This window comes from Pipistrellus kuhlii, unplaced genomic scaffold, assembly GCF_014108245.1.
Source record: "Pipistrellus kuhlii isolate mPipKuh1 unplaced genomic scaffold, mPipKuh1.p scaffold_m20_p_157, whole genome shotgun sequence".
NCBI classification, from domain to species: Eukaryota; Metazoa; Chordata; class Mammalia; order Chiroptera; family Vespertilionidae; genus Pipistrellus; species Pipistrellus kuhlii.
Genome location: NW_023425468.1, coordinates 125001 through 151423, shown reverse-complemented (window position 1 = coordinate 151423; position 26423 = coordinate 125001). Strand labels below are relative to the sequence as shown.

The following is a 26423-nucleotide window of genomic DNA, read 5'->3' as shown; positions in this document are numbered from 1 at the left end:
TGCCAGGGGGCGGGCCCGGGTGCTGGTGGGCAGTGCTCGGGGGCAGGGCCATGGCTCCGGGGGCGGGGCCTGAGTGCCGTGGGGGCGGGGCCCGGGTGCCGTGGGGGCAGGGCCAGGGTGCCGGGGGCGGGGCCTGGGGGCGGGGGGGGGGGGGGCAGGCCCGGGTGCTGGGCGGCAGTGCTCGGGAGCGGGGGGCGGGGCCATGGCACCGGGGGCGGGGCCTGGGTGCCGTGGGGGCAGGGCCCGGGTGCTGGGGGGGCCAGGGTGTCTGGGGGGCGGGCCCGGGTGCTGGGGGGCAGTGCTGGGGGCGGGGCCTGGGTGCTGGGGGCGGGGCCCTGGCACCGGGGGCGGGACCTGAGTGCCGAGGGGCAGGGCCCGGGTGCCCTGGGGGCGGTGGGCCTGGGGCCAGAAGGCAGGCTGGCTGGCTTCTCAACAGGAGGAAGAGTCTGCAAGCAATGTATGTATTTATGTATTTATGTTATTATTTTCTTTTTTTTAAAATAAGTTTTTATTGTTCATATTATTACAAATGTTCCTTTCCCCCCCCCACCATTGCTCTCCTCCACCGGGTTCCCACCCCACCCTCTCCCCATTGTCCTCATCCATAGGTGCACAGTTTTTTGTTCAGTCTCTTCCCACGTCCCCCTCTCTGCTTTTCCCCAAGAATCGTCAGTTCACTCCCCTTCCATACCTCTGATTCTATTATATTCAACAGTTAATATTGTTCATCAGGTTTTTTAATTTCCTTGGTTTTTAGATTCACTTGTTGATAGCTACGTATTTGTTGTTCATAATTTTTATCTTTGTTTACTTTCTCTTCTGAAAGAACCCCCTTCAGCAATTCATATAATTCTGGTTTGGTGTTCATGAACTCCTTTAGCTTTTTTTTTTTTTTTTATTAGTGAAGCTCTTTATCTGACCTTCGATTCTGAGTGATAGCTTTGCTGGATAGAGTATTTTTGGCTGTAGGTTCTTACTATTCATCACCTTGAATATTTCTTGCCATTCCCGTCTGGCCTGCATGGTTTCTGTTGAGAAGTCAGCTGACAATCGTATAGGTGCTCCTTTATAGGTTACCTCCTTCTTTGCTCTTGCTTCTTTTAATATTCTCTCTTTGTCCTTTGCTCTTGGAATTTTAATTATGATTTGTCTTGGTGTGGTCCTCTTTGAATTCCTTTTGTTTGGAGTTCTGTGTGCTTCCTGGACTTGTAAGTCTAATTCTTTCACCAGGTGGGGGAAGTTTTCTGTCACTATTTCTTTCAGTATGTTTTCGATATCTTGCTCTCTCTTATCTTCTAGACCCCACAATTGTGATGTTGGTTCGTTTGAAGTTGTCCCAGAGGTTTCTTACATTATCTTCAATTTTCTGGATTCTCTTGCCTTCTAGCTTCGGTGGAGGAGTGTCTTCTGGCTCTTTATGTTCCAAATCTTTGACTTGATTCTTGTGATCTTCCCTTCTGTTTTTAGGACTCTGTAAAATATTTTTTATTTCAGACAATGTATTCTTTATTTCTTGTTGATCCCTTATCATTTCTTGATGGCTCCTTATTAATTCTAGTTGATCTCTTTTCATATCCTCATAGGTCTTATCCATCTTTTCTAGGAAATTCTTGAAAAACCTTATAAGCGTAGATTTGAACTCTATATCCAGACACTTTTTGTCCTCCATTTCTTTCGTTTGTGATCTATTTTGTTGTCGCATTTCGCAGTTACTTATTTTCATTTATTTATTTATTTATTTATTTATTTATTTATTTAATTTTTGCTTTAACCGTTCATTTTAATTTAAAATTCGATGGGTAAAATGGTCTATTATCCACTCTTCTGGCAGCTCTCAATTTCTTTCTTTCTTTCTTTTTTTTCTTTTTAAATATATTTTTTTGATTTTGTACAGAGAGGAAGGGAGAGAGATAGTTAGAAACATCGATGAGAGAGAGTCATCGACCAGCTGCCTCCTGCATGCCCCCCACTGAGGATGTGCCCACAACCAAGGTACATGCCCCTGACCAGAATCGAACCCAGGACCTTTCAGTCCCCAAGCCGACACTCTATCCATTGAGCCAAACTGGTTTCGGCTCGATTTCTTCTTTCTTTATTTTTTCTTTTTATTTATTTATTTATTTATTTTAAATATATTTTATTGATTTTTTTTTACAGAGAGGAGGAGAGAGGAATAGACCCCTAGCTAGAAACGTCAATGAGAGAGAAACATTGACCAGCTGCCTCCTGCACACCCCCCACGGGGATGTGCCCGCAACCAATGCACATGCCCTTGAGCAGAATCGAACCTGGAACCTTTCAGTCCGCAGACCGACACTCTACCACTGAGCCAAACCGGATTCGGCTATTTATGTTATTTTTAAATATGTTTTACTAGAGGCCCGGTGCACGGAATTCATGCACAGGGGTGTGTGTGTGTCCCTGAGCCCAGCCTGCATCCTCTCCAATCTGGGACCCCTTGAGGGATGTTCGACTGCCTGTGTAGGCCCGATCCCAGTAGGAACGGGTCCAGATGGGGCAGTCGGACATCCCCCTCATAATCCAGGACTGCTAGCTCCCAACTGCTCGGCTGCCTGCCATCCTGATTGCCCCTAACTACTTCTCTGCCTGCCAGCCAGCCTGGTCACCCCCTAATCATGCCACTGCCAGCCTGATGGATGTGTAACTGCTCCCCTGCCAGCATGTTTGCCCCTAACTGCCCTCCCTGCCAGCCTGGTCACCCCCTAACCACTCCACTGCCAGCCTGATTGATGTCTAACTGCTCCCCTGCCAGCCTGTTTGCCCCCAGCTTTCCTCCTCTGCCGGCCTGGTCACCCCTAACCCTGCCCCTGCAGCATTGATTGCCTCAAACTGCCCTCCCTTGAGGCCTGGTCCCTCCCAACTGCCCTCCCCTGCTGGCCATCTTGTCATGGCCATCTTGTGTCCACATGGGGGCAGCCATCTTTGACCACATGGGGGCAGCTATCTTGTGTATTGGATTGATGGTCAATTTGCATATTACTCTTTTATTAGATTGGATTGATTTTTTTTTACAGAGAGGAAGGGATAAGGAGAGAGTGAGAAACATCGATGAGAGAGAAACATTCATCCGCTGACTCCTGCCCGCCCCTCACTGGCGATGTGCCTGCCACCAAGGTCCATGCCCCTGACTGGAATCGAACCTGGGACACTTCATTCCGCAGGCTGGCGCTCTATCCACTGAGCAACACCGATTAGGGCTCTTTATTAGTTTTTTAAAAAAATAAATTGTTGATTTGAGAGAGGAAGGGAGAGGGAGAAAGAGAGAAACATCAATGAGAGAGAGAAGCACAGATCGGCTGCCTCCCACACGCCCCCTAAAGGGGATGGAGCCCACAACCCCGGCATGGCCCTGACTGGGGATCGAACCCTGACCTGGTTTGTAGGTCGATGCTCCACCGCGGAGCCACGTAGGCCGGGCTCAGGGAGCTTTAAATGAGCAGATGGGCCACCCTGGCTGGTGTGGCTCAGTGGATAGAGCCTCGGCCTGTGGACTCAAAGGTCCCGGGTTCAATTCCAGTCAAAGGCATGTACCTTGGTTACAGGCTCCATCCTCAGTGGGGGGCGTGCAGGAGGCAGCCGGTCCATGGTTTTCTCTCATTGTGGATGTTTCTTTTTCTCCCTCTCCCTTCCTCTCTGGAATCAATAAAAAAATCTTCTTAAATAAAGAAATAAATAGCCCTGCTCAGTGGATAGAGCGTCGGCCTGTGGACTGAAGGGTCCCGGGTTCAATTCCGGTCAAGCGCATGCACCTTGGTTGCGGGCACATCCCACTGGGGGGCGTGCAGGAGGCAGCTGATGGCTGTTTCTCTCCCATCGATGCTTCTAACTCTCTGTCCCTCACCCTTTCTCTCTATAAAAAAAAAAAAATCAATAAAATACATTTAAAAATAAATAAATAAATACATAAGCGAGCAGATGGTTCTCCGGCCCATTCTCTGTACTTCAGACCCCTCCCGGCTTTGGGGGTGACCTCTCTCCGGGGCTGTGTGGGGTGCCCCTGGTGTAGGTTGGGGCGGAGGCCCGGGGGCTGCCGGGGTGTGAACGTGGGTGGGCGGTGGGCGGTGGGCGGCGGGCGGCTGCCCGTATCCTGGATTCGGGGTGACGCTGGACCCCCTCTGTCGGGCAGGTGGCCGGCATTTTCAAGAACCCCAGCATCGGGAATCCCATCCACATCACGGTTGTGCGCCTGATTGTGCTGCAGGACGAGGTGGTGAGCAGCCGAGGGTCCCCCCAACCGGTCCCCGCTGCTCCCCGAGGAGGGGAGGGGACGCCTGGGGGAGGAAGGGGTGGTCAGGCCGCTGCTGTCCTCCTTCTGTCCCCTCTGGGCCTGTGGGTATGCTAAGGCCTGTGGGTATGCAAAAGGCTGGGGGTTTGCAAAGGCCTGTGGGTATGCAAAGGCCTGTGGGTATGCAAATGCCTGGGGGTTTGCAAAGGCCTGTGGGTATGCAAAGGGCTGAGGGTTTGCAAGGGCCTGTGGGTATGCAAAGGGCTGAGGGTTTGCAAGGGCCTGTGGGTATGCAAAGGGCTGAGGGTTTGCAAAGGCCTGTGGGTATGCAAAGGGCTGGGGGCTTGCAAAGGCCTGTGGGTATGTAAGGGCCTGGCCACACCCCCTCCATCCTCAGAGTGACATGAAGGTCCAGCACGAGGCCCACAGCACCCTGAGCACCTTCTGCGAGTGGCAGAAGCGGCTCAACATGGAGGAGGACTCCCACCCGCTGCACCACGACATGGCCGTGCTGATCACCAGGTGCTGCTCGCCGGGGCCGGGGGTCACGGTGGCGGGCCCTCAGGGAGCCCAGCCTCCTCTCTGGTGGGACTCGGGCGGATCTTTCTGTTTGGAAATAGCGGTGGGTTTGTAACCGGGGGGGGGTTTGCAATTTTATCACATGAGCCCAGCTGCCAGTCTGTTCCCAGGCAGCATTTTCTTTTCTTTCTTTTTTTTTTTTTTTTTTTTTTTTTTTTTTAATATATTTTATTGATTTTTTACAGAGAGGAAGGGAGAGAGATAAAGAGCTAGAAACGTCAATGAGAGAGAAACATCAACCAGCTGCCTCCTGCACGCCCCCCACTGGGGATGTGCCCGCAACCAAGGTCCATGCCCTTGACCGGAATCGAACCCGGGACCCTTCAGTCCGCAGGCCGACGCTCTATCCACTGAGCCACACCAGTTTCGGCTCTCTCTTTTTTTAAAAAAAAAAAAATATTTTTTTATTGATCTCAAAAAGAAAGGCAGAGGGAGATAGAAACATCCATGATGAGAGGGAATCATGGGTCGGCTGCCTCCTGCACGCCCCCCACTGGGAACCGAGCCTACAACCCAGGCCTGTGCCCTGACCGGGAGTCGAACCTGCGACCTCCTGGTTCCTAGGTCGACGCTCAACCCCTGAGCCACGCCGGCCCCAGGGGCGGGGGGCCACACTTCTAGCTCCATCCCTGGGGCCCCTGCCTGGCTCAGGGCGGCCGGCGTGGGGCCAGGCCAGCCTGAGACACGTCTGTCTGCCTGTGCAGGAAGGACCTGTGCACCTCCCGCAACCAGCCGTGCGAGACCTTGGGCCTGGCCCACGTGGGCGGCATCTGCCAGCCCCACCTCAGCTGCAGCATCACTGAGGACACCGGCCTGCCCACGGCGTACACCATGGCCCATGAGATCGGGCACAGGTACCCACCGCCCCACCGCCTCCTCCGATCGGGGGACCCCCTGGGCAGCCCGGCCACGGCTGTTCCCCTGTCCCCATCCACGCCCACAGCCAGACTGTTCCCCTGTGACACAGGAGGGGGCGCTCGGGGGCCTCGGCCTGGCCAAGAGCAGGTCTTGTTTGAGGGGCTGGGACGGGCCAGCCGTCCCCAGAGGACGCTGCCTCAGGACTTGCATTTTTAAAAAAATATATATTTTATTGATTTTGTACAGAGAGGAAGGGAGAGGGAGAGAGAGTTAGAAACATCGATGAGAGAGGATCATCGATCAGCTGCCTTTTGCACACCCCCTACTGGGGATGTGCCCGCAACCAAGCTACGTGCCCTTGACCGGAATCAAACCTGGGACCTTTCAGTCCGCAGACCGACGCTCTATCCATTGAGCTAAACCGGTTTCAGCAGGACTTGCATTTAAAAAAATATATATATTTTATTGACGGGAGAGAGACACATCCATGGGTTGAGTCCTGCATACAACCAAAGCCGGGAGGAGCCGGCATTCATTTCATTTTTATTTTACTATTTTAAAACTATATTCTATTGATTTTTTTTTTTTTTTTTACAGAGAAGAAGGGAGAGGGACAGAGAGCTAGAAACATGGATGAGAGAGAAACATCCATCAGCTGCCTCCTGCACACCCCCTACTGGGGATGTGCCTGCAACCAAGGTCCATGCCCTTGACTGGACTCGAACCCCGGACCCTTCGGTCCGCAGGCCGACGCTCTACCCACTGAGCCACACTGGCTGGGGCGGTTCTGGCTTTGGAGGGAGGTCAGGTGGCCGCGCCATGAGCTGCCCCAACAAGGGAGTTTCCCGGCTGCAGCCCCCGGGGCTGGGGGTGGGGATGGGGGGGGGGGGACTGGGACGCCGACACCTGGCGCCCCAGGAAGTGGGGTGACTCATGGGGCTGCGTGTCCGACGGGAGAGCCTGGGAGCCCCCGGCGGTGAGGTCACCGCGGCCAGGCAGCTGCTGGCGGGCGGCGGGCGCTGGCAAAGGAGGACCCTCCCCCCCCATGTGAAGAGGCAGGAAGAGGGAGGGCCGCCTGCAGCACCGGCGGGGTCAGAGGTCAGGGGCCCAGACGCAGCTGCTTCCCCGGCCGGCTGGTGTGGCTCAGTGGGTAGAGCGCCGGCCTGCGAACCGAAGGGTCCCGGGTTCGAGTCCTGGTCAGGGGCATAGACCTTGGTTGCGGGCTCCTCCCTGGCCGGGCTGACGCTCTAGCCACTGAGCCACACCAGTTTCGGCAGGGCTTGCTGGGGATCGAGCCTGCAATCTGGGCGTGTGTCCTGACTGATTTCAGGGAGGAAGGGAGAGGGAATCGATCGGTGACCTCCTGGTTCTTGGTTGATGCTCCACCACGGAGCCCTGCCGACCTGGGCTCACCCGCTTTCTTTTTTAAAATAGATTTTATTGATTTTTTTTTTTACAGAGAGGAAGGGAGAGGGATAGAGAGTTAGAAACATCGATGAGAGAGAAACATCAACCAGCTGCCCCCTGCACGCCCCACACTGGGGATGTGCCCCCAACCAATGCGCATGTCCTTGACCGGAATCGAACCCGGGACCCTTCAGTCCGCAGGCCGACGCTCTATCCACTGAGCCACACCGGTTTCGGCACACCCACTTTCTAGAGCTCAGAGAGGGACAGTGACGTCCCTGAGGCCACACAGCCGTGGGGGGCCTGAGCGGGGCCTCTGGGGAGGGAGAGAGGGTGGGGGTGGCTGGCGCCCACCGCCCGCTCACCCCACCCCTGGCGCCGTCTTCTCTGCAGCCTGGGCATCCTGCATGACGGCGCCGGAAACCAGTGCCACCCCCAGGCGCCCCAGCTCTACATCATGTCCCCGCAGCTGCTCTACAACTCCATGCCCCTCAACTGGTCCCAGTGCAGCCGTGACTACATCACCCGCTTCCTGGAGTAAGTGCCCCTCACTCCGCGCCCCCCCCCCCCGGGGCAGCGCCCGGGGCCCCGAGGCCAGGGCCTGAGCAGGAGACGGGGACAGAGGCGCTGAGGTGCCAGGCAGAGGGCCCGCCGGGGCCGTGCCCTCCTAGGACACCCGAGGGGTCCGGCCCCCGGCCCCTCCCGGAGCCGATGGGGCAGAGCAGGGTGGCCTCGTCTGTGGGCGCCCATTCCAATCCCGCCTGCAGCGTGGGGGGCAGCGGGTCACCCACGGCATCTGCCCTGCCCCCACCCCCCATGGGCGGCTGCTTACACTGGGGCGGAGGACAGAGGTGGCATGGGACGTAGGCAAAGGGTGCCAGGTGGGCAGTGCACAGGCAAGGTGGGCTGGTTGTTTGCAAAGGCCTGAGGGTGTGCAAAGGCCTGTGGGTATGCAAAGGGCTGGAGGTTTGCAAAGGCCTGTGGGTATGCAAAGGCCTGAGGGTGTGCAAAGGCCTGTGGGTATGCAAAGGCCTGTGGGTGTGCAAAGGCCTATGGGTGTGCAAAGGCCTGTGGGTATGCAAAGGCCTGTGGGTATGCAAAGGCCTGAGGGTGTGCACCCACGGGAAGAGAAGCAGCAGGGTCACGGGTCCTGGAAGAGGCAGGAGGAGGGAGAAATAATTCCCTCCCTGGACTCTGGCCCCGGCCCCTGCCCGCTGGGTCAGACCAGCCGCGTCCCGTCCCCCTGGGGCCTGAGCGCCCGGAGGATGGGGGCTGTGGGTCTGGGTTTCACATGGGGCCACCGGGCCCGCCACATGCTTAGCATTCAAGGCGGGGTCCGTGCCATCCCAGCGAAAGGCCAGCGCTGATAAGGGACGGGGTTAGGGAGCGGGCCAGCCCGGCACGGAGGGCAAAGCTGAACAGCCGGCGCCAGGGGCACGTGTCTCCCCCCCCCCCCCCAAACCCCCCACCATGGGGGCCAGAATGAGCTGGAGACTCCCACCGTGCCCCGGGGCCAGCTCCCAGCTGCCTCCACCCAGGGCGCTGCCCAGCACACTGGCTCCTGGACAGACGGACGGACAGACCGGCCTCTGTGTTCGTCAGGGACGGGAATGCACCGGGCACTTGGCTCGGGGCCTGGCCGGGGGAGGGGGAGGGGGAGGAGAGGGTGACGGCAGGGCCACCCGGCCTCTCAGAGCCTCGGCTTGCGGGGGTGGAGACATGGACCAGGGGAGGGGGCCTAGCCGCCTCGCCATCCGGATGGTCCGTCCGGGGGGGCATCCCAAAGGCCAGCCTGTCCCCAAACCCCTCTGTCTTTTATTTTATTATTATTTTTTAAATATATACTTTATTGATTTTTTTTTACAGAGAGGAAGGGAGAGTTAGAAGCATCAATGGGAGAGAGACATCGATCAGCTGCCTCCTGCGCACCCCTCCCACTGGGGATGTGCCCGCAACCAAGGTACATGCCCTTGACCGGAATCGACACTCTATCCATTGAGCCAAACCAGTTCCGGCTTATTTTATTTTTTAAATATATTTTTATTGATTTCAGAGAGAGAGAGAGAGAGAGAAACATCCCTGATGAGAGGGAATCCTGGATCGGCTGCCCCTGCACGCACACCCTGCTACTGGGGACCAAGCCCCAAACCCGGGCACGTGGCCTTGACCGGGAATGGAACCCCGGACCCTTCAGTCTGCAGGCCGACGCCCTATCCACTGAGCCACACTGCCCGGGGCCCTCTGTCTTTCTTGGGGTTGTTCATCCTGGCCCGAGGACATTTTCCAACTGATTTTTAGAGAGTGTGGAGACAGAGAGAGAGGGAGAGAAACATCGACGGGAGAGAGACACTCCAATGCGATGCCTCCCACTGGCCCCCGATGGAGCCTGCAACCGGAGTTTGAACCCGGGACCCTTTTGTCCAAGGACTGATGACGCTCCAGCCACGGAGCCATGCCCTGGGTGTGGGTATGCAAAGGCTGGGAGCCTTCAAAGAGCCAGAGGGGCCGAAGCCGGTGTGGCTCAATGGATAGAGCATTGGTCTGCGGACTGAAGGCTCCCGGGTTCGATTCCGGTCAAGGGCATGTATCTTGGTTGCGGGCACATCCCCAGTGGGGGGTGTGCAGGAGGCAGCTGATGGATGGTTCTCTCTCATCGATGTTTCTCACTCTATCCCTTTCTCTTCCTCTCTGTAAAAAATTAATATATATATATATATATATATATATATATTTATAAAAAGGGGGGTGGCAATAAAAATTCTATATAATATATAGGCCTAACAGGCTAAGTGCCCAGTCGTCCGTTCAACCAATCAAAGCGCAATATGCTAATGAGATGCTAAGGTCACTCAGCCGCTTGCAATGACGTGCACTGACCACCAGGGGCAGAGGGAGGGGATGGGAGACACAGGACCCGCCTCCCCCCAGTCAGGGTGGGGCCGGAAGGAGCAAGCTTCAGTGCAGGTGCCTCGGGCCATGTTCCCGGTCTTGGGGAGTCTGTCTCTGAGGTCCTGGGACCCCCCCAGCTGTGCCCACTGGGCTCTGCTCGGCCACCCAGACCCAGACCTCAGAGTCACTCTCCTGCAGGCCCTGTGCTCAGGGGACAGATTGGGGAGCCCCTGGGGGATGAACAGGTGACAGTTGGGGGGGTTAGTACCGTAGCCGATGGCCCCAGGGGGTGTAGCAATTTGGGAAGGGGGGCGCCGAGGACCCTGAACGCCGCCTCTCAAGACTCCTGGCCCCCGGCCGGCGTGACTCCGTGGCTGAGCGTTGACCTAGGAACCAGGAGGTCAGGGTTCGATTCCCGTCAGAGCACAGGCCCGGGTTGTGGGCTCCATCCCCAGTGGGGGGCGTGAGGGGGCAGCTGATCCATGATTCTCTTTCATCATGGATGTTTTTCTCTCTCTCCCTCGTCCTCTCCCTTCCTCCCTGAAAAAAAAAAAAAAGACTCCTGGGGCCCTCGCTGGTGTGATTCAGTGGAGAAGAGTCAACCTGTGCATCGAAGGGTCCTGGGTTCGATTCCCGTCAAGGGCACTTGCCTGGGTCGCAGGCTCCTCCCCAACCTTGGGCCTGGTCTGGGTCTCTCTCCCATCGATGTTTCTCTCTGTCTCTCCCTCTCCCTTCCACTCTCTCTGAAATCAGTGGGGCCGAAACCAGTGTGGCTCAGTGGATAGAGCGTCGGCCTGCGGACTGAAGGGTCCCGGGTTTGATTCTGGTCAAGGGCATGTATGTGCCTTGGTTGCGGGCACATCCCTGGTGGAGGGTATGCAAGAGGCAGCTGGTCGATGTTTCTCTCTCATCGATGTTTCTAGCTCTCTGTCCCTCTCTCTTCCTCTCTGTAAAAAAAAAAAAAAATCCATAAAATATATATTTAAAAAAAAGAATATAGGCTTTGAATCAACAGACAAAAAACTTAAAAAATAAAATAAAATAAATAAAATCAGTGGGGAAATATCCCCGGGGCAGGATTAAAACAGAAACAAAAATAAAAATGAAGCCTCTGGGGTGTCCGGCAGAAGAGGGTGCTCTGGGTGGAGGGGTGGTGGGGCCGGGGGTGGGAGGAGGAGACGGGGAGGAGGCGGCTTCTCAGGGGCATCGGAGAGCCGTCCCAAGTGCATGTTTCCTCCTCCGCTGCATCCCTTGACCATGACCATGACCATGACCATGACCCCAAAACTGGTGCTGGAGGGCAGGCGGGGTGGGGGGGGCATCGAGGTGGGGGGTGAGGTCTGTCCTCAGAGGTTGGGCAGCTCTGTATCCCGCTGAGGGTAGGAGCCGCGCCCTGTGTGCTTGGTCTCCATGTGGGGCCAGCAGCCCGGCTCTAACAGGATTGAGGGGGGGCCCGGGGCTGGGCTGAGGGACGGTCCCAGGACCTCGGGGTGTGTGTGTGTGTGTGTGTGTGTGGCCACGTGAGGCGCCGGCCTGGCCCGGAGCCCGTCGAGGAAGGAAGGGCCGGCTGCTGCCGGTGTGACTCCCCCAAGTGGCTGCTGCTATTTATACCCCGGTGGTGTGAGGTCACCGGGCGGCCCCAGCGGGAGGGGGGCCGCCCGCTGAGGCCACACAGCAGCTGTAGCCGGGCGCAACAGGGCAATTCCGTGTTTATTTACGAGAGGCCTGGTGCATGGCATCATGGCACCGTGTGTGTGTGTGTGTGTGTGTGTGTGTGTGTGTGCGTGTGTGTGTGGGGGGGCAGCCCTCAGCCCAGCCTGCGCCCTCTCACAGTCCGGGACCCCTCGGGCCTAAGCCGGCAGCCGGACATCCCCGAGGAGTCCTTCGCGCTGCCAGGGAGGCGGAGGTGGGACAGGCTGGCTGCACCAGTCAGCTGTGAGCCCAGCTTCTGGCTGAGCCGTGCTCCTCCCGTGGCAGCGCACTGACCACCAGGGGAGCGGCTCCGGCGTTGAGCGTCTGCCCCCTGGTGGTCAATGTGTGTCATAGCGACCAGTCATTCTAGTTGCATATTAGCCTTTTATTACATATATGGGGTGTATGAATGTGTTTATTTTTTTAAATTATTTCTTTATTTGTAAATATATCTTATTCGTTTTATACAGAGAGGAAGGGAGAGAGAGAGCGCCAGAAACATCGATGAGAGAGAACCACCGATCAGCTGCCTCCTGCACACCCCCCACTGGAAATGTGCCCGCGACCAAGGTCCGTGCCCTTGACCGGAATCGAACCCGGGACCCTTCAGTCCACAGGCCGACGCTCTATCCACTGGGCCGCACCGGTTTCGGCCGGAACTTCTGTTTGGGGTGCAGTGTTTGAGGCCAGGGTGACGGTGGGACGGGGGACAGCTGCCTCGAGAGCCGACACACAGGGGCACCAGCAGCCTGGGCCTGAGGTCACAGCCTGACCTTTCCTCCCCCCCGTCTCCTTGTGCCCCGGGCCCGCCTGGCTCCCCGGAGGCTTAGATCTCCCCCCATCTGGGCCACCAGGGCCATCAGCTGTGATGGGAGCTCTGGGGGTCCCTCTGTGCCCTGGGCCGGCGGAGGGAGGCCTCAGGGGGGCCTCAGGGACTGGGGCAGGGCCACCTGGGGGCTTAGCTGTGCAGAGGTTTGGGGGTGGGGAGGGCTGGATCCGGGTGAGGGGAGTGAGAAGGGCATTGCAGAAGCCTGGTGCTGGGCGGGGGCGGGGTGGGGTGGGGTGGACCGTTGGCCAGAAGATGCGTGGGCCCTGACCGGTGTTGCTCAGTGGGTAGAGCGTCGGACTGCAGACTGAAGGGGTCCCGGGTTCGATTCCGGTCAAGGGCATGGACCTTGGTTGCAGGCACATCCCCAGTGGGGGGGGGGGGTGCAAGAGGCAGCTGATGGATGTTTCTCTCTTATTAATGTTTCTAACTCTCTGTTCCTCTCTATAAAAAAATCAATAAAAAAATTTAAAAATATATATATTTTATTGATTTTGTACAGAGAAAAAGGGAGAGAGATAGAGAATTAGAAACATCGATGAGAGAGAGTCATCGATCAGCTGCCTCTTGCACACCCCCTACTGGGGATGTGCCCGCAACCAAGGTACGTGCCCTTGACCGGAATCGAACCCGGGACCTTTCAGTCCGCAGGCCGACGCTCTATCCACTGAGCCGAACCGGTTTCGGCGAAATCAATAAAATATTAAAAGAAAGAAGAGGATGCATGGGTCAGGCTGTCCGGCCCTCATCCGTCCTGCCCGGCGCCCTGCGAGGCCTCCCCCGCCGGCCCCCCATCCCCCGTCTTTCCGTCTCCGCAGCCGTGGCTTCGGCGCGTGCCTGGACGACCCGCCGGCCCAGGACGTCATCCCGCAGCCCGCCCTGCTGCCCGGGGCCCTGTACGACCTGAACCACCAGTGCCGGCTGCAGTACGGGGACGGCTCCGCCCACTGCAGCGACCTGGGTGTGAGTGCGGGACACACACACACACACACACACACTCACCTCCTGGTGCGGGCGCCCGGGGCCAGCCGGCCCGCCCGGCCGCCTGCTGGGAGGCCGGGTGAGGTCTCAGTGGTCAGAAATCCTGTTTGCCCCCAACTGCCCTCCCCTGCTGGCCTGATCGCCCCCAACTGCCCTCCCCTACAGGCCTGGTCGCCCCTAACTGCCCTCCCCTGCTGGCCTGATCGCCCCCAACTGCCCTCCCCTGCAGGCCTGGTCGCCCCCAACTGCCCTCCCCTGCAGGCCTGGTCGCCCCCAACTGTCCTCCCCTGCTGGCCTGGTCACCCCCAACTGCCCTCCCCTGCAGGCCTGATCATCCTTAACTGCCCTCCCCTGCAGGCCTGGTCACCCCTAACTGCCCTCCACTGCAGGCCTAGTCGCCCCTAACTGCCCTCCCCTGCAGGCCTGGTCATCCTTAACTGCCCTCCCTTGCGGGCCTGGTCACCCCTAACTGCCCTCCCCTGTAGGCTTGATCACCCCCAAATGCCCTCCCTTGTAGGCCTGGTGCCTCCCAGCTGCCCTCCCCTGCAGGCCTGGGTGCCCCTAACTGCCCTCCATTGCAGGCCTGGTCGCCCCTAACTGCCCTCCCCTGCAGGCCTGGTCATCCCTAAGTGCCCTCCTCTGCGGGCCATCTTGTGTCCACATGGGGGCAGGCTCTTTGACCACATGGGGGCAGCCATCTTTGTGTGTTGGAGTGACAGTCCATCTGCATATTACTCTTTTATTAGATAGGATTGATTTCAGAGAAGGAGGGAGGGAGAAGGAGAGAAAGAGAAACATCAAGGATGAGAATCACGGATCAGCTGCCTCCGGCACGCCCCACCCTGGGATCCAGCCATGGCCTCTGGGTTCCCAGCTCGAGGTTATTCTACTTATTTTTTTTTAACCCTCCCCTGAGGCTGTTTTCCCAGTGGTTTTTAGAGGGAGAGGGAGGGAGAGGGAGAGGGAGAGGGGGAGGGGGAGGGAGAAGGAGAGGGAGAAGGAGGGAGAGGGAGAGAGAGAGAAGGGAAGGGGGAGGGGGAGAGGGAGAGGGAGAGGGAGAGGAACATCGATGGGAGAGAGACACATCGATGGTGAACCTCAGAGGTGACACAGCATCTAAGCTTCCGAGAAGGCAGAGGGTCCCATTGGTTTAGCCCTGCCAGGCGCCAGCCCCTGGGGGGACTCGGGGGACACGGTGTGGGGGGACCTGGGAGGGGCTCAGCTGTGGCCCTCCCCCCTCCGGCAGGACCCCTGCGGTGTGCTCTGGTGCTCCGAGCTCCTCAGCTGTCACACCAAGAAGGACCCGGTGGTGGACGGCACGCCCTGCGGGGACCAGAAGGTAGGGCGCCCGGTCCCGCTGTGCAGGGGGGCGGGAGGGGGGGCGGGAGAGACCTGACCACCTGCTGTGTCCGTGCTGGGGGGCGGGTGTCAGCCCCGGTCCGCAGACCCTGGCCCCCACCTCCAGCCCTGGCCCAGCCCGGCCCGGGGTGCAGGATGGAGACCCGTGGGGGCTTGCCTCTGCTGGATTGTCTGCTTCGCTCCCGGTGGACAATCCCTGGGAGGGACCTCCCCCACTCCTTAGAGACCCCCCCATCCCCCGTTTTTTAAAATTGATTTCAGCCCTGGCCAGTGTGGCTCAGTGGATAGAGCATCGGCCAGATTTGATTCCGGTCAAGGGCATGTGCCTTGGTTGCAGGCACATCCCCTGTGGGGGGCGTGCAGGGGGCAGCTGATCGATGTTTCTAACTCTATTCCTCTCCCTTCCTCTCTGTAAAAAAAAAAAAATCAATAAACTATATCATATCTATCTATCTATCTATCTATCTATAATTGATTTACAGAGAGGAAGGGAGGAGAGGGATAGAGTTAGAAACATGGATCAGCTGCTTCCTGCACGCCCCCTACCTGGGATGGGGGCAACCAAGGCACATGCCCTTGACCGGAATCGAACCTGGACTAATGAGTTTGCTGACCACTGGGTTAAGGCAATAAAAAAAAAAAAAAAAATATATATATATATATATATATATATATATATATATATATATACACACACACACACACACACACATATATATTTTATTGATTTTTTAGAGAGGAAGGGAGAGGGATAGAGAGTTAGAATCATTGATGAGAGAGAAACATCTATCAGCTGCCTCCTGCACACCCCCACTGGGGATGGGCCCGCACCAAGGCACATGCCCTTGACCGGAATCGAATCCGGGACCTTTCAGTCCGCAGACCGACGCTCTATCCACTGAGCCAAACCGGTTTCGGCAATAAAATATATATTATTTAAAAATTGATTGTAGAGAGGAAGGGAGAGAGAGAGAGAAACATCCATGATGAGAGAGAATCACGGATCGGCTGCCTCCTGCCCACCCCACACTGGGGATGGAGCCCGCAACCCAGGCCTGTGCCCTGACCGGGAATCGAACCCTGACCTCCTGGTTCAAGGTCGACGCTCACCACTGAGCCACACCGGCTGGGCTGGCTTCTCCTCCTCGGCCCCTCTCCAGGCCTCCCGAGGGGGAGCGGGAGGACAGGGCGGGCGGCGGCCTGACCCCCGTGTGTCCCCGCAGTGGTGCCTGGGCGGGCAGTGCGTGTCGGCGGACCTGCAGCCCCAGGTGGTGGACGGCGGCTGGTCGGGCTGGACCGCCTGGTCCGCCTGCTCGCGGAGCTGCGGGGCGGGCGTGCAGAGCTCGGAGAGGCAGTGCACCGAGCCCGCGTGAGTGTGGGGGCCCGGCCTGGGGCGGGGGGCATGGGGCGGGGGGTGGGGGGGAGGGGGAAGGGTCCGGGGCCTGGGGCGGGCGGGATGGGGGGGGGAGGGGAAGGGTCCCGGGCCTGGGGTGGGGGGCATGGGGCGGGGGGCGGAGGGGAGGGGGAAGGGTCCCTGGCCTGGGGTGGGGGGCATGAGGCGGGGGGTGGAGGGCAGGGGGAAGGGTCCGGGCCATGGGCGGGGGATGGGGCGGGGGGGGGAGGGGGGGAGGGTCCCGGGCCCTGGGGTGGGGGCATGGGGCTGGGGGGGGGGGGGGGGCGGGAGGGGAGGGGGAGGGTCCCGGGCCTGGGGCAGGGGGGGTATGGGGGCGGGGGTGGGCGGAGGGGAGGGGGGAAGGGGTCCAGGGCCTGGGGCAGGGGATGGGGTGGGGGGTGGACGTGGGGAGGGGAAGGGTCCCGGGCCTGGGGCGGGGGGCATGGGGCGGGGGGATGGGGTGGGCGATGGAGGGGAGGGGAAAGGGTCCCTGGCCTGGGGCAGGCGGGATGGGGCGGGCGGGATGGGGCGGGGGTGTTGAGGGCAGGGGGAAGGGTCCCGGGCCTGGGGCCGGGGGGTGGGCCGGGAGGGGGGACCGAGCCTCCAGTGGTCAGCAGTGTCCCCCCCCCCAACAGGGCCCAAAGCCAGAATTTCCAGCCACTGTCCTCGGGTCACGGGGGGGGGGGGGGGGGGGGGGCGTGTCCCCACTGCTGGCCCATTGCTCAGACGGGCAGACTGAGGCCCGGAGACCAGCAGGCAGGAGAGGACAGTGCTCAAGCCCTTAGACGCGGGCTTTAGATGGGTCAGGAGTCCCCCCCACACCCCCTTCCGGTGGGAGAGCCTGCTCACCCCTCCTCCGGACCCCATTTCCAGAGAAGCTGCTGATGGGGTTCCAGCACTGCCCCCCCCGCCCCGGGAGGGGGGACCCTGAGACCCCGCACGAGACTGCCTGTCCCCGGGCCTGTTTTCCATCGGAGGGAGGGGTGAGGGGGGCCCTCCTCACTAGGATTCTAGGGGTATTGGGGGGGGGACAGGCAGTCTATATATCTATATCTATATCTATATCTATATCTATATCTATATCATCTATATCTATATATATTAGAGGTCTGGTGCATGCATTCGTGCATGGGTGGGGTCCGGCCAGCCTGGCCAGGGGGAGGGGACATGGGCGGTTGGCCGGCCTGCCTGCCGGTCGAATTCCTGGTCGCGGGGACCGTTTGCATATTAGCCTTTTATTCTATAGGACAGACACTGAGTGGCTGGATGATTGTGCGTTCAGAGATCATCATCATCTGGCCAGTCCGTGTGTATTTTTATTGATTTCAGAGAGGAAAGGAGAGAGAGATAGAAACATCCATGATGAGAAAGAATCATGGACTGGCTGCCTCCTGCATGCCCCCTACTGGGGATCAAGCCCGCAACCTGGACATATGCCCTGATTGGGAATCAAACCCCGGACCGTTAAGTCCGAAGGCCAACACTTAAGCACTGAGCCAAATCTGCTAATGCAAAAATATCAATATAGTTTATTGCTTTTTTATAGAAAGGATGGGAGAGGAACAGAGAGCTAGAAACATCGATGAGAGAGAATCATCGATCAGCTGCCTCCTGCACACCCCCCACTGGGGATGTGCCTGCAACCCAGTACATGCCTTTGACCAGAATCGAACCCGGGACCCTTCACCGCAGACCGACAGACACTCTGTCCACTGAGCAACACTGGCTACAGTCTGGCCTCTTCATCCTTTTATTTTTAAATATAATTTTATTGATTTTTTTTTTTTTTTTTTTTTTTTTTTTTTTTTTTTTACAAAAAGGGAGAGGGATAGAAACATCGATGAAAGAGAATCATCGATCAGCTGCCTCCTGCACGCCCCCCGCTGGGGATGTGCACGCAACCCAGTACATGCCCTTGCCCGGAATCGAACCCAGGACCCTTCAGTTCCCAGGCTGAGCTCTATCCACTGGGCCACACCGCTAGGGTCCCAGCCCCACACTATAGAGGAGGAAGCGGCCCAGAGAGGGCAGGGGCCTCCCGGGGGTCACACAGCGGCGGGGGCCGGCAGGGTCGGGGTGCACGGTGGGCGGCAGGGTCTGGGGTGCGGGTGCTGAGCCCGGCCGGCCTCCCCCGCAGGCCCAAGAACAGGGGCCGGTTCTGCGTGGGCGAGCGGCGGCGCGTGCGGCTCTGCAACGTGCAGGGCTGCGCGCCGGGCAGCCCCTCCTTCCGCGCCGTCCAGTGCGGCCAGTTCGACGCCACGCCCTACCGCGGCCGGCTGTACAAGTGGGTGCCGCAGCCGACTGACCGTGAGTCTGCCCGCACCCCGGCTGCTCCCCCTACACCCCCACCCCCCATGCACCGGGGTGCTCCCCCTCCCCCCGGCCACTGGGGTGCTCCCCCAGCCCTCCCCCCGCCACTGGGGTGCTCCCCCTCCCTCCCCCCGCCAGTGGGGTGCTCCCCCTCCCTCCCCCTGCCAGTGAGGTGCTCCCTCCCCCTCCCCCCCCCCGCTAGTGGGGTGCTCCCCCAGCCCTCCCCCCGCCACTGGGGTGCTCCCCCAGCCCTCCCCCCGCCACTGGGGTGCTCCCCCTCCCTCCCCCCACCAGTGGGGTGCTCCCCCACCCTCCCCCCGGCAGTGAGGTGCTCCCCCCCCTCCCTCCCCCCGCCAGTGGGGTGCTCCCCCCTCCCCCCACCAGTGGGGTGCTCCCCCAGCCCCTCTGGATGGCAGGAGGGCGGCCTGTGGGTGCCCCCAGTGTGGGTGGTGGAGGGCGGCTCCGGGCCCCAGGACGCCTGCCGGGCCCTCACGGCTCCCGCCCTTGCGCCCCAGAGGCCCCCTGCGAGCTGCACTGCAAGCCGGAGGGCGAGTCCTTCAGCGACCGCTTCCGGGACGCCGTGCTGGACGGCACGCCCTGCTACGAGGGCCGCCGGGGCAACAGGGACGTCTGCATCGACGGCATCTGCCAGGTGCGCCCCCTGGGGGCGCCCAACCCGCCCGCTCCACCCCTATAGGGGGGGCCTCTCTCACCCGCCCGCCCCATCCCCTGGGGGCCTCCCTCACCCGCCCCGCCCCCTGGGGGCCTCCCTCACCCGCCCCGCCCCACCCCTATAGGGGGGGGGCTCCCTTACCCGCCCCGCCCCCTGGGAGGGGCGTCACTACAGGCCCCGCCCCCTGGGACGGTCCCTATCATAGGCCCCCATGGCCTACGAGAGTCTTTAAACCATGTCCCCGGGAGGTGTCCCACCACAGGCCCCGCCCCTGGGAGAGTCTTTATTCTAGGCCCCGCCCCCGGGAGGTGTCTCACCACAGGCCCCGCCCCTGGGAGGTGTCCCACCACAGGCCCCGCCCCTGGGAGAGTCTTTATTCTAGGCCCCGCCCCCGGGAGGTGTCTCACCACAGGCCCCGCCCCTGGGAGAGTCTTTATTCTAGGCCCCGCCCCTGGGAGAGTCTTTATTCTAGGCCCCGCCCCCGGGAGGTGTCTCACCACAGGCCCCGCCCCTGGGAGGTGTCTCACCACAGGCCCCGCCCCTGGGAGAGTCTTTATTCTAGGCCCCGCCCCAGGGAGGTGTCCCACCACAGGCCCCGCCCCCGGGGGGTTCTTTACTCTAGGCCCCGCCCCCGGGAGGTGCCCCTCCACAGGCCCCGCCCCTGGCGGACCTCCTTTCTCTGCCGCCTGCCCCGCCCACAGCAGCCTCCTCTGAGCTCCTCTCCAAGCTGCGCGTTTCCGTTTCCGGTTCTGCCCTGACACCTTGGATGCAGCCTCCCCACCTCAAACCCTCCCAACCCGTCACCTCTCAGCAGAGGCCCCCACTCCTCCTGACTGACACCTTCACCACCTCCGCTTCCGTTTCTCGGCCCCCTCGCCCCCTGGGGGCTTCTCTTCCTGGAACCGCCAGGAACCGGGAGCCCAGGCTCGACCTCCGCTCAGCCACTGTCTTCTTTTTTTAAATATATTTATTGATGAGAGAGAAACATCCATCAGCTGCCTCCTGCACACCCTCTACTGGGGGGATGTGCCCGCAACCAAGATCCATGCCCTTGACCAGAATCGAACCCGGGACCCTTCAGTCCGCAGGCTGATGCTCTATCCACTGAGCCACACCAGCTAGGGCCCAGCCGCTGTCTTGCTGCTGCTCTTTCTGAGGCCTGAGGCCTGGGCTCTGAGGCGGAGAGCAGCAGGGGGTGCGAACCCCGGGGCCTGTGACCCCGATTCCTGTCCACACGGATCACCCACGGAGGGCCAGCCCCCCTGCCCCCCTGCACCTCCCCACTCCCTGCCCCACCTCTCCTCTCCTGCCGCCCTGGTGCACGTGGGGGGAGACCAGGGCAGAGGAGTCGCCTTGGGGTCCCCGCCCAAGCCCCCCGCCCGCCCTCAGCAGCCCCGGGGCCTCCCCTCTGTCTTGCAGAACGTGGGCTGCGACTTTCAGATAAACTCTGGCGCCGTGGAGGACCGCTGCGGCGTGTGCAGGGGCAACGGCTCCACCTGCCACACCGTGAGCTGGGTCTTCCAGGAGCACGCGCCCCTCGGTATGGCCGCGCCCGCGCCCCGCCCCCTCCGCCGGCTGTGTGCGTGGCCCGCGAGCCACGCAGATGGGACGCTCGGCCCAGACCCAATGAGTGACCCGTCCCCCCGGGGCGTCCGGCCTCCGGCCCCTGGACAGGAGCCCGGGGTGGACGCTCAGGCTCCCGCGGGAGCTCCCCGCCCGCTCCCGGGTCCCTGCCCTGCCAGGCAGCCGCAGGGACGCCCCCAGCCCCACGCCCTCCGCTCCGGGGCGGTGTCCGCAGACAGTCAGGGGTGACCGTGTGCACCCCGCTGAGGTACGGAGGGGGCCGTGGCCGAGAAGGGCTGCCTGTGGGATCGGGTAAACGGGCCCGGTTAGCCCTCGCCGGTGGGTGCGGCGGAGGGAGGCCCAGAGGGCTGGGGAGCAGCGAGGGAGGGAGTCTCCGGCCTGGGGGAGGTCAGGGAAGGCTCCCTGGAGGAGGGGGCAGGGGAGCGGGATCAGAAAGAGAAAAGAATTGAAAGAGAGATTCAGGTGGAGCTTGTGCCACACACACACAGACACACGCACCGACACACACACAGAGACACACACACACGCGCACGCACGTGCGCACAGAGACACGCGCACAGAGACACGCACAGACACACACAGACACAGACACACACAGACACACGCACAGAGAAACACACACAGAGAGACACACACACACGCACAGACACACGCACAGACACAGACACACACAGACACACGAACAGAGACACACTCACACACATACGCGCACACACATGGCGTGGAGGAAGGAAGGCCCGCAGTTGGGGCCGGCGAGGGAGGCAGGGTTCGGTCAGATCCCCAAGAAGCTGCCCTCAGACCCCACGGCCTGATGGGAGCACAGCCCTCAGACCCCACGGCCCAATGGGAGCACAGCCCTCAGACCCCACTGCCTGATGGGAGCACAGCCCTCAGACCCCACTGCCTGATGGGAGCACAGCCCTCAGACCCCACGGCCCAATGGGAGCACAGCCCTCAGACCCCACTGCCTAATGGGAGCACAGCCCCTGGATCCACGGCCCGATGGGAGCACAGCCCCTGGACCCCACGGCCCGATGGGAGCACAGCCCTCAGACCCCACTGCCTGATGGGAGCACAGCCCTCAGACCCCACGGCCCGATGGGAGCACAGCCCTCAGACCCCACTGCCTGATGGGAGCACAGCCCCTGGATCCCACGGCCTGATGGGAGCACAGCCCTCAGACCCCACTGCCTGATGGGAGCACAGCCCTCAGACCCCACTGCCTGATGGGAGCACAGCCCCTGGATCCCACGGCCCAATGGGAGCACAGCCCTCAGACCCCACTGCCTGATGGGAGCACAGCCCTCAGACCCCACTGCCTGATGGGAGCACAGCCCTCGGAGCCCTTCCCCCTGCCTCACCGCTCGGTGCCCTCACATCCCCACCCCCTGTGACACGGGGTCACAGCAGAGCCTGCGGCACACGGCTGTGGCCCGGGCACAGCGCCCAGAGCCGTCCCAGACGGGATGGATGGCGGGAAGCAGGAGGACGGAGTAGGGCTGTTTGTTTATTTGCCAGCGGCCTGGTGCGTGAAATCGCGCACGATAGCGTCCCTGGGCCTGGCTGGTGATCCGGGCGATCAGGAGGGGGCGGGTGGGGGGCGCCCATTGGCACCCGCCTTGGCCAGCCTGGGGCCTGCAGGCTGGGGGCAGCTCCTGCACTGAGCGTCTGCCCCCTGGTGGTCAGTGCGCATCATGGCGACAGGTGGCTCCCCTGTTGGGTCGATTTGCATATTAGACTTTTATTATATAGGATTTAATTTTTTTTTTCTTAAAGAAGTTTCATTCCTTTTGTCAAATACCAAATAAGGGATGCTTTTTATTTATTTTTAAAATATTTCATTGATTTTTCACAGAGAGGAAGAGAGAGGGATAGAGAGTCAGAAACATCGATGAGAGAGAAACATCGACCAGCTGCCTCTTGCACACCCCCTACTGGGGATGTGCTCGCAACCAAGGTACATGCCCCTGACCGGAATCAAACCCGGGACCTTTCAGTCCGCAGCCTGACGCTATATCCACTGAGCCACACCAGCCTCGGCTAAACTTTTACTTTTCAAATATATTTTGTATTGCTTTCAGAGAGGAAGGGAGAGGGAGAGAGGTAGAAACATCCATGATGAGAGAGAATCACAGACCGGCTGCCTCCTGCAGGCTCCCCACTGGGCATCGAGCCGGCCACCCGAGCCTGCATGCCTGTGCCGGACGGGGAATCGAACCGTGGCCTCCTGGTTCCTAGGCCAACGCTCAGCCCTGGAGGGGGAAGAGGCAGAGGGCGGAGGTGGGGCGGCGGCAGGGCTCACCCCGCACCGCCTGGCCCTCAGGGTACGTGGACGTGGGCCAGATCCCGGCCGGCGCCCGGGAGATCCTGATCAAGGAGCTGGTCCCGTCGGGCAACTTCCTGGTGCTGCGGGGCCAGGACGCCGGCCGCCACCACCTCAACGGGCAGTGGAGCATCCGCCACCAGGGCGCCCACCCCATCGCCGGCACCGTCTTCACCTACGTGCGCGACGGCCACCTGGAGCGGCTCACCGCCCCCGGCCCCACCAACGAGTCCCTCTGGATCCAGGTGCCCCCCCCCGCCCCCTTTCCGGTCCCCCCGACTCCCGCCCCCCTTTCCAGTCCCCCCCGCCCCCCGCCCCCCTTTCCGGTCCCCCCCGCCCCTCTTTCCGTCCCCCCCGCCCCCCCATTCCGGGGCCCACACCCCACGCCCCCCTTTCCGGTCCCCCCCCGCCCCCCGGCCCCCCTTTCCGGTACCCCCCCGCCCCCCCATTCCGGGCCCCCCACACCCCCATCCCCCGCCCCCCCATTCCGGCGCCCCCCGTCATCCCCCGCCCCCTATTCCAGCTCCCCCCGCCCCCGACCCCCATTCCGGCCCCCCCACACCCCATCCCCGCCCCCCCATTCCGGCCTCCCACACCCCCACCCCCCGCCCCCCCATTCCGGCCACCCATTCCGGCCATCCCCCGCCCCCGCCCCCCCATTCCAGCCCCCCCGCCCCCTGCCCCCCATATTCCGGCCGCCCCCCGCCCCTCCCCGTCCCAGGCCCGGCTGGGGAATAGAGGTAAGGGGACCAGACGTCCCGCTTTGGGCGGGACAGTCCCGATTTTTTGTTGTTACCATTTTATTTTATTTTTATTTATTTTTAAAATATATTTTATTGATTTTTTTTGCAGAGAGGAAGGGAGAGAGAGATGGAGAGCTGGAAACATCAATGAGAGAGAGTCATTGACCAGCTGCCTCTTGCACACCCCCCACTGGGGATGTGCCCGCAACCAAAGTACATGCCCTTGACCGGAATCGAACCCGGGACCTTTCAGTCCGCAGGCCGACCGACGCTCTATCCGCTGAGCCACACCGGTTTCGGCAGAATTGGGACTTTTTTAAAACGCCGTGGGACGCGGGACAGATTGTTGAAAATCGGGACTGTCCCGCCAAAAGCGGGACGTCTGGTCCCCTTAGAATAGAGGCCGACTGCAAGGGACGCTGGCCTATGGGAAGTGTGAGGAAGAGGGGCTGCCTCAGTTTCCCCATCTCAAAAGTGGGTCCCGGGGGTGGCTGGGTGGGCGGAGAGGGTGCTGAGAGCTCACCGGCACCCCTGCCCCCCCCACCCCCCCAGATGCTGTTCTATGAGGCGAACCGCGGTCTGTACTACGAGTACACCATCCAGCGGGACGCCATCCCCCCTGGCGTGGCCACCGAGTTCTCCTGGGCCTACGGGGCCTGGACCGACTGCCCGGTCACCTGCGGCAAAGGTGAGGGCGGGGGCTGGCCCCCGGGCCTCCGTCCAGCTCGCCGTCATCGAGCCTGGGGCTCGGCGGCTCTGAGCCTCACTCTGCCCGTCTGTACAATGGGCCCGTCTCAGCGGGTCCCAGGGACGTGCATGCTACCGGGGGCGGTCGCCCCGTGGAGCTACGTGCACACGTCATCCTCAGAGGTAGCTGTTATTTTCTAATTTTTATCTATTTTTTTGCTATATTTTATTGATTTTTTTTTTTTTTTAACAGAAGGGAAGAGAGAAGGATAGAGAGTTAGGAACATCGATGAGAGAGGAACATCCATCAGCTGCCTCCTGCACACCCTCTGCTGGGGATGTGCCCGCTACCAAGGTCCGTGCCCTTGACTGGAATCGAACCCGGGACCCTTCAGTCCGCAGGCCGACGCTCTGTCCCCTGAGCCAAACTGGCCAGGGCACTGTTATTTTTATTGAATATGTTTTTATTGATGTCAGAGAGGAAGGGAGGAGAGAGAGAAACATCCATGAGGAGAGAGGACCAAGGACCGGCTGCCTCCTGCACGCCCCCCACGGACCTGTGCCCCCACCGGGTATCGAACTGTGACTTCAGCCCCTGAGCCACGCCGGGGGCCGGGCCGGGGGGCCGGGCCTTGCTCCTCTCCTTCCCAGATGAAGACTCTGAGGTCCAGGGTGGCCCTGAGCTGCCCTGGCTGCAGCTCGGAAGCCCCAGTCCCTACCCGCCAGGCGCTGCTCCCCGGGGCGGGGGGCGGGGCCTCGCTGCGGGAGCTCCGCGCAGAGTGGGCGTGGCCACGCCTGGGGGGCCCTGAGCCCCGGCCTCACCGCCCCCCGCCCCGCCCCAGGCGTGCAGAGGCAGGTGGCGTACTGCACGGAGCGGCACTACGGGACGGTGGACAACAGGTACTGCGAGTCCCTGGGCCCGCCCGAGGAGCGCCAGAGGATGTGCGTCCGGGATCTCTGCCCGCCCCGGTGAGCCCCCGACCCCTGACCCCTGACCGCCCTCTGACCCCTGACCCCTGACCGCCCTCTGACCCCTGACCGCCCCCTGAAAGCCTCTGACCCTGCCAGGTGAGCCCCCTGATCTCTGACTGCCCCCCTAACCCTGCCAAGTGAGCCCCTGACCCCTGACCCCTGACCCCTGACCGGGGCCCCTGCAAGCCTCTGACCAAACCAAGTGAGCCCCCTGACCCCTGACCCCTGACCCCTGACCGCCCCCTGCAAGCCTCTGACCAAACCAAGTGAGCCCCCTGACCCCTGACCCCTGACCCCTGACCGCCCCCTGCAAGCCTCTGACCAAACCAAGTGAGCCCCTTGACCCCGGACCCCGCCAGGTGAGCCTCCTGACCCCTGACCCCTCACTGCCCCCCCTGACCCCTGACCCCACCAGGTGAGCCCCCTGACCCCTGACTGCCTCTGACCCCCTGACCCCTGACCGCCCTCTGACCCCTGACCGCTCCCTGCAAGTCTCTGACCCCGCCAAGTGAGCCCCCTGACCTCTGACTGCCCCCCTGACCCCTGACCGCCCCCTGCAAGCCTCTGACCCCGCCAAGTGAGCCCCCTGACCCCTGACCCCTGACCCCTGACCACCTCCTGCAAGCCTCTGATCCCAAGTGAGCCCCCTGACCCCTAACCCCTGACCACGCCCCCTTGGAAGCCTCTGACCCCGCCAAGTGAGCCCTCTGACCCCTGACCCCTGACCGCCCCTCCAAGAGGCTCTGAGCCTCCCTCTCCAGCTGCAGCCCAGTCCCCGGCCGCCCCACTGCAGCCTGGGATGCCCCTGCCGCCTTGGCTGGGGGCCCCTGTGTGAGCGGGGTCCGGGGGTGCGGGGGGCCCAGTGAAGGGGCTGCACTCTGACCCTGGGCCCTGGGGGCGG

General features: G+C 61.1%; 1 protein-coding gene across 1 annotated transcript in view; it reads left to right on the top strand.

Annotated features, from left to right (window-relative positions):
- ADAMTS7 (ADAM metallopeptidase with thrombospondin type 1 motif 7) overlaps nucleotides 1-26423 on the top strand; it is a 48352-nt gene that overhangs the window by 10245 nt on the left and 11684 nt on the right. The window contains 13 exon segments of the mRNA XM_045582260.1: nucleotides 4148-4231; nucleotides 4644-4768; nucleotides 5530-5679; nucleotides 7484-7627; nucleotides 13316-13460; nucleotides 14725-14817; nucleotides 16061-16206; nucleotides 18368-18537; nucleotides 19056-19192; nucleotides 20633-20753; nucleotides 23121-23365; nucleotides 24416-24551; nucleotides 25393-25519. Of these exon segments, the coding sequence (XP_045438216.1) occupies nucleotides 4148-4231; nucleotides 4644-4768; nucleotides 5530-5679; nucleotides 7484-7627; nucleotides 13316-13460; nucleotides 14725-14817; nucleotides 16061-16206; nucleotides 18368-18537; nucleotides 19056-19192; nucleotides 20633-20753; nucleotides 23121-23365; nucleotides 24416-24551; nucleotides 25393-25519 (1823 nt within the window).